The sequence below is a fragment of the Dipodomys ordii genome, unplaced genomic scaffold (assembly GCF_000151885.1).
Source record: "Dipodomys ordii isolate 6190 unplaced genomic scaffold, Dord_2.0 Scaffold2, whole genome shotgun sequence".
Taxonomy (NCBI): domain Eukaryota; kingdom Metazoa; phylum Chordata; class Mammalia; order Rodentia; family Heteromyidae; genus Dipodomys; species Dipodomys ordii.
In genome coordinates this window covers 185,118-192,421 of record NW_012267218.1, presented here as the reverse complement: position 1 = coordinate 192,421, position 7,304 = coordinate 185,118, and the positions used below count along the sequence as shown (strand labels likewise).

Genomic DNA, 7,304 nt, shown 5'->3' with positions numbered 1-7,304 from the left:
GATGGCCAGCCCTACTGCCACAAGCCCTGCTATGCCACACTGTTTGGACCCAAAGGTGAGCGTGCGCTGGGGCGCTTACGAGGTGGTCCTGTCCAGGGGGTCGGAGGGGGGCGGGCAGAGGAGGACACTGGCCTCCAGTGGAATCGCTCTGCCACCCGCAGGCGTGAATATTGGGGGCGCCGGCTCCTACATCTACGAGCAGCCTTTGTCTGAGGGCCCTCAGGTCACCGGCCCGATCGAGGCCCCAGTGGCCCGAGCTGAGGAGCGCAAGGCCAGCGGTCCTCCCAAAGGACCCAGCAAAGGTGGGTCCTCCATCCATGGGCGCTGGGGTGAGCGGCCACGATCCCTTCTGACCTCGGCCCTCCTCCCCCCAGCCTCCAGTGTCACCACATTCACCGGAGAGCCCAACATGTGTCCCAGATGCAACAAGAGGGTCTACTTTGGTGAGTGACTGCCCAGCCTGCCTATGGAAACCCGTGCTGGGCGGGGCGCACTGGCTCCTCCCCTCCGTGCTGGGCGGGGCGCACTGGCTCCTCCCCTCCGTGCTGGGCGGGGCGCACTGGCTCCTCCCCTCCGTGCTGGGCGGGGCGCACTGGCTCCTCCCCTCCGTGCTGGGCGGGGCGCACTGCCTCCTCCCCTCCGTGCTGGGCGGGGCGCACTGGCTCCTCCCATCCGTGCTGGGCGGGGCATCGCCAGCTCCTCCCCTCCGTGCTGGGCGGGGCATCGCCAGCTCCTCCCCTCCGTGCTGGGCGGGGCATCGCCAGCTCCTCCCCTCCGTGCTGGGCGGGGCGCACTGGCTCCTCCCCTCCGTGCTGGGCGGGGCGCACTGCCTCCTCCCATCCGTGCTGGGCGGGGCACCGCCAGCTCCTCCCATCCGTGCTGGGCGGGGCACCGCCAGCTCCTCCCCTCCGTGCTGGGCGGGGCATCGCCAGCTCCTCTCCTCCATGCTGGGCAGGGTGTTTCTTGCTCCTGCCTCTCTGTTGGATGGGGTGTCGCTGGCTTCTCCCCTGCTGGGCGGGGCATTTCTGGCTCCTCCCCTCTGGCTGGGCGGGGCATCCCCAGCCCCTCCCTTCTGTGTTGGGTGAGGTGTAGCTGGCTCCTCCCTGCTGGTGGGGCATCCCAAGCCCCTCCCCTCTGTGGTGGGCGGGGCGCACTGGCCCCTCCCCTCTTGCTGGGCGGGGCATCTCCAGCCCCTCCCCTCTGTGCTGGACGGGGTGTCACTGGCTCCTCCTTTCAGCTGAAAAGGTGACATCTCTGGGCAAAGACTGGCACCGGCCCTGCCTTCGCTGCGAGCGCTGCTCCAAGACCCTGACCCCAGGGGGACATGCGGAGGTGAGGCACAGGAGTGGGTTTGTGGGGTCAGACCAGCCTGGAGAGGACTACAGGGATGAATAAAGATGCAGGGCTGATGGGGTGCAGGCTGGAGAGGGGGCGGAAGGGGGCCCCTCAGGCTGGCCCAGGCTGAGGACTGACCCCTGGTGGCCAGACTGTGCACTTTCCCATGCTGGGGGGACACCCCTTCCACACCCAGCCTGCCCAGGTAAGTGGGCCTGGATTCTCAGGGAGGGACCTGCATCAGGACAGTCTGTGGGGAGGGGAGCCAGAGGCTGTGCCCAGCGTACCCCGTCCTGTCCACAGCACGATGGCCAGCCCTACTGCCACAAGCCCTGCTATGGGATCCTGTTTGGCCCCAAGGGTAAGTGGGGGTAGAATGGGACAGGGGAAGAGGAGGAGGTTGTGGTGGATGGTGGTGGGAAATCCTTTCTTCCTCCAGACACCTGCTTGTTTCCACTTGTCCACCCATCATCTCTCCACACAGGAGTGAATACTGGAGCTGTGGGCAGCTACATCTATGACAGAGACCCTGAAGGCACAGTTCAGCCCTAGGCCCATAACCCCCTGCAGGGGCAGGACCTGTCTCCCGCGGGAACCTGCCCCAAGTCCCCTGCTTGGCTTTAGGGAGGAGACTGTCCACTGTCCAGTCCTGCCTTGTGTGTCCTGCCTGTAAGCCTAGGGCCTGAGTCCCTGGAGGAAGAGGGGTCTTAAGGGCAGTCTCCGGAGGAGTCTGCAAGCCCAGGCGTGTCTTGGTGTGTTACCCCTTGTAGCATCCTGTGTCCCTGTATCTGCGTTTGTGTCTGTGCCTCCATCCCCTGTGTCCCGCTGTTCCTGGCCTGTCTGTCTCTGTCCTTGTGTGTCCCCGTGCCCTTGGTGGATCTCTACAGTGGCTGTCCCATCCCTTCCCTGCGGTCCGTGCCAGTCCACCAGTGTTATGCTCTGCTTGCAGTGGTGGCCACGCGCTCACGGCACCCAGAGGTAGAGGTGCTCTTGGTGGGACACTCTGCCTGGACTCCTCACTGCACACCCTTCACATGGCTCACATGCAGTGCCCGACTTTGCTGTCAATAAAAGGTTTGAGGATCGTAGGACTCCGTCTGTGTGCTGATGACTGCCTCCAGAGGCTCCCAGGCCCAGCTTCTGGTGGGGGGGGGCAGGGAAGCCAGGGTGAGGCGGTGGTGGGATCCACGTGGTGAGTGGACACACATCGCTGGACTGGCCAGGAATCCTGGGGAGGGGCCCAAGGAAGGGTGGGGGTTCAAAGACCCCACTGTCAAAAAAACGCACACTCTCAGGCTGGGAAGGTGGCTCAGTGGTAGAGTGCTTGCCTTGCATGCCTGAGGCCCTGGGTTCGATTTCTCAGCACCACATAAGAAAAAAACCAGAAGTGGCACTGTGGCTCAAGTGGTAGAGCGCAAGCCTTGAGCTGAAGAGCTGAGGGATAGCGCCCAGGCCCAGAGTTCAGGCCCCACAACTGGACCCAAAAAAAACAAAAAACCGCACACTCTCAAGCCAAGGGAGCTGAGCTCTGGCTCAGGAGCCAGGAGGTGGGAGGGACCAGCTTTGTGAACAGTCCTGAGCCTCTGTCTCTGAGAGGGAGTCAGTGGAGAGTGGGGACTGGGCGGAGACCGTGAGAAGGCTGCAGTCACACAAGGTCAGGCCAGCCTCAGCCATGGCTTTGTGTTGTTCTGTCCCCTTCTGCCCAGGGGCTCTGACACCTGGGTTTGCAATGAAAACACTTGCCTCAACACTCCCTGGTAGTCCAGCCTCTGCCTTCCAATCAGGAGGCCCTGGGGCGGAGGCCCCTGGTCTGGCCACTAGAGGGCGCCAGTGCATTTTCGATCTGCCCTGGTGGCATCACTGGACCTGCTCGGGCCCCCACTGACCCCCAGCCTTGACTCTCAATACCCAGGGCAGCTCCCCACAGGCAGCCTGCCAGACAAGGGCTCCCAGGCCTGGCCAAGCGCAGGGCTGGGCCCATGGTCCTGTAAACCAGGGGGTAGGCGTCCTCATGTGGGGCAGTGTCCCTGTTTGCCAGCAGTCTCTCCACACCAAGTGAGGAGGAGGTCCCCAGGGTGCTGGAAGCTGGGCCAGTCCCGGAGTCCTGGGGGGGACCACTTCCCTCCACCACGGCAAAGCTTCGAGAGCTCCACCAGCCGCTACCGGGGCTTGTCCGCTTGGGGCTGGGCAGTGGTGTCCGGATCCTACAGTGACCCCAGAGGGGCCTCAGGGTGAGCCAGAGCCCTCAGGCTGGGCGGGGCTGGTGGGCCCTGACAGCCCTGGCTCCCGAGCAGCGGGCCGGCCCAGCAGGGCGGCGGACCTACTCCTTTCCTGTGGGGAAGATGACGCGGCCTTGTTTGTTTGTAAAGGGTTGCCCTGGAAACGCGGTGCTGCTGCTGTTTGTAGGGGCCTTGTTGCTGGGCGGTGTCCTCCGCACTGCCTGGCCCTGCAGAGCACTGCTTCAGGCGGAAGGGCGGAGCACGGGGGTCTCCACTCTGTCCTCAGGAGTGGATGTCATCTCCAGTCTCTGGAGTGGGTGTTTCTTCTCTGTTTCCTGGGAGGCTGCCCTAGGCCCTCCTCACCTCTCCGGACCACAAGCTGCCAGGCAGCTTGGAGTCCCACCCATGTGCTTGGGGCTAGCTCAGAGGAGTGTTCCTGCCTAGCCTTCCCAGAGCAGACCCCCCCCCAGGTGCAGAGGTTGGGGGATGGTTTACCTGGCCACCAGGACCCACTTCAGGACCTCCACACAGTCCTCTGGATTTGGCCTCCTTCCCTGTCCTGTTCCACAACCCCCCCCCCACTCATCTGTGAAGCCAGCTCCTCCTGTTGCTCCTCCAGCCCCACCTCACAGCCCCCAGTGCCCTCCAGTGTCAGCCCAGCACCCCCAGGCTAGTGACCTGTGATCAGACTTGGATTCCCCCCCTGCCCACCCCTTCCCCACCCCCATCTTCCCAGCTCCTGGTTGTCTCTGGGCCTCATTCCTCTTGGTTAGCTTCTTGAGCCTCTGTAGAGCTCAGTGGAGGTGTGGACACCCGTCCCTGAGGTCAGCTCACCGACGGCTGGCTTTAGCCCCAGGAGCTTCAGACAGGTACCCTGTGTCCACGTGCCAGTGCCCCAGCTGTAGCTGTGGGCAAACAGCACTGGCTGGGGACCAGGGTGCCAGGCGTAGGCTTGCCTTTGCCCAGGGCCAGGCTGGTGTCAGGGGAGCAGGCTCAGGGTCGTAAACAAGGCCTCAGCTGTTGGGTTGGGAGGCTGGAATTCCAGGCAGCTCCAAGAATCAGAGACTGGGCACTACGCCTGCCTCAGGGAAGGGAGGACAGGCGCACCGTCTGGCCCAAAACAAGGGGTGCGGCTACACGGAAGGGGTGCGGTGGGGAGCCAGACCCTCCTCACCACCCTGGCCCTGTTCTGCTGCGTGTGGGGAGGAAGAAGAGCAGCAGCAGTGCCCTGAGCCTGAAGGCCCAGAAACCACAGCGTCCAGTCTCTCCCCACCCCCAGCCGCCTCGTGCCAGCAGGCCCACCCGGGACCCTTCCCAGGCCAGACAGGTCCCGGGAGACAAGCTGCTGAAAATAGGCCCTGGGAACTTGTGAGTGTCCTGCACCAGGCCGGGGAGGGGCTGGACGTGGGAGGCCAGAGCTGTGTCTGGCGGGGCTCAGCTTGTTTTCCTGCCGGAAGCACGTGGCCCTGGGTGCAGGGTGTGAGGCAGGGGTGCCTCACACCGTACACACCTGCAGTGAGGGACCAGATGCGGCGCCCGCCCGGTGAGCACAGCTCTGCCAAACTTGGAGGAGGGAGGAGGCCCCTTATCAAGTCCTATGGGGCTGGGAGGGGGTGGAGATTCCACAGAGGTCAGTGGCCCGCAGACCGCTGCATGCGATCTCTGGCTGGCTTCCAGTGCTATGTGCTGGCCAGCTGAGGGTACTGGGCATCTGAATAAAGAAGACTGGGTGAGCAGAGGAGGACCAGAGCATCAGTTCCCAAAGTCCACCGTATTCTCATGTCATCTCAGTATGAAGGCACCCGAGCAGGCAGCGGGGGGCTGTGCCGTTCTGCACACCATTCTGCCTGTTGTGTGCTCCTGCTATTGCAGAGTGGGGTTGCTGGGGCCTCCAGCTGGCCTGGGGTCCTTGTCCTGTTGGCCTGCTAGGGGTCCCTCCCAGGGGCAGCCTGGGAAGGAGGGGCCAGGCAGGCTGGCAGGAGCCCGGCCCTTGCACCTGGGTGGAACTGAGGCCCTGGGAAGGGGGCAGCAACTGGTGCCACTTAAGCCTCTGCCAGGATTGGGGGTGAGGCCAGTGGTCTGGACACAGGCTGGGTGCAGTAAGGAAGAAGGGACTGGGGACTGGAGGGGTACCACAGACAGTGAGGGACGCCTCCTCCCAGACTGGGTGATCAGCCTATTTGTGAGGTTTGGGAAGGTTCTAGCAATGTGTCTGTGATCATGTGTGTGCATATCTATGTGTCTGTCTTTCGGTATGTCTGTACTCTTTCTCTTTGAGATAGGGCCTGGTCCTGAACTCACGATCTTCCTGCTTTGCCCTCCTGACAGCTAGGGAGCCAGGTGTGCACTGCTGATCACCACCCAGAGGAGCCACCATGCCCCCTTCTCCTCCCCCGGGGACCAGGGCAACAGGACATAACAGCAGGGACGGCAGGAAGGGCTCATCTTGGGTTTGCCAGGAGGGCTCCCTGGGCTGGGGGAGGGGGTTGGATTCACATTGCGAGAAGGCGCTATCTCTGGGGTTGAGGTTGGGTAATGGAAGAGGAGGAAGAGGACTAAGTCCCTGCTCCGGGTGGCTAGGAAAATGTCCCCAGCTCAGAGCTGAGAAGGTTCTGCACATACCCTGGGGCGGTGTGGAGTTGGAAGGAAATGTGCCCAGCAGTGTGCTTAGAGACCTCACAGACTCTGGGGACACGGGCAAGAGGTATGGCCGCAGGCTCAGGACACCTGCGTCCAGACACCCAGGCCCCGCCCCCTGAGCACGTGGTCACGGTGGAGCCCAGGCAGCCTGCCGGGCGCCTCCAGGCCTGCACCCAGCCACACCCTGGCAGGCCGGTGGGTGTGCTGCCTGTGTGGCCAGGCTGCAAGGATCTGCCGTCACAGAGCCTCCAGCACCCCCCCTTGTCACCAGAGCTTCCTCCATTCTGAAGCCTCTACTAGGCTTTCCTGCCCTGGCCAGGCCCCTGCAGCTGCCTCCTTTCTGGCCTCCAGCCTGTGGGCTTTGGAGGACTCAGGAGCCCCTGAGGGATGGGGAGGGAGGTGGGGGAAGGGCTGCCCCTGCTGGGTGCAGGCTCCCCAGGGTGGAGACTGAGGGGTTCACCTTTTTCTGTTTTTGTCGGTCGTGGGGCCTGAACTCTGGGCCTGGGCGCCGTCCCTCAGCTCTTCAGCTCAAGGCTAGTGCTCTACCACTTGAGCCACAGTGCCACTTCTGGCTTTTTCTGCTCATGTGGTACTGAGGAATCGAACCCAGGGCCTCATGCGTGCGTGGCAAGCGCTCTGCCCTGAGCCACCTTCCCAGCCCTGGAGTTCACCTTTGCAGGCCTGTGTGTGTGCACACCAGTGAGAGGCCTCAGGCTGAGCCCCAGGCAGGGGCAGAGCTGTGGCCTGGGGGGAGGCCCGGGCAGGGCGGTGCCAGGGTGCTGGGAGGGCCCGGATGCTCTCAGCGTTGCACCTGTGGAATTCCTGAAACCCAGGCTTTTGCTCCAGACTTACCCCGAGTCCCAGACGGGCATGTGGAGATGGAAGTGCCCGCTGCCCCCTCCACCCCGCTCCGTTCCAGGATTCGGCCCGCGATGGTGGGCAGGAGGGCTTCAGAGAGAGAGGCGCTGGGCCCCGGGGTGGGGGCTCCGCCTGGACCGGCCCGAGGGTTCGTCTTGGGTTTGGGATGGGTGTGTGTGTGTGGTGGGGGGGACAGGGATGCGGTGCGGGGCCCTCCGGAGGCTGGGCCAGCAGAGGGCGGGGCGCCCCCCG

General features: G+C 64.0%; 1 protein-coding gene across 1 annotated transcript in view; it reads left to right on the top strand.

Annotated features, from left to right (window-relative positions):
• Window positions 1-2,426, top strand: part of Crip2 (cysteine-rich protein 2) — a 4,756-nt gene extending 2,330 nt beyond the window's left edge. The window contains exons 4-9 of the mRNA XM_013012687.1: window positions 1-55; window positions 162-302; window positions 375-443; window positions 1,238-1,332; window positions 1,639-1,696; window positions 1,820-2,426. The exon at window positions 1-55 is cut by the window's left edge and continues 3 nt beyond it. Of these exons, the coding sequence (XP_012868141.1) occupies window positions 1-55; window positions 162-302; window positions 375-443; window positions 1,238-1,332; window positions 1,639-1,696; window positions 1,820-1,887 (486 nt within the window). The 3' untranslated portion in view covers window positions 1,888-2,426. The remainder of the gene's footprint in view (window positions 56-161; window positions 303-374; window positions 444-1,237; window positions 1,333-1,638; window positions 1,697-1,819) is intronic.
• Window positions 2,427-7,304: the final 4,878 nt, after the last annotated feature.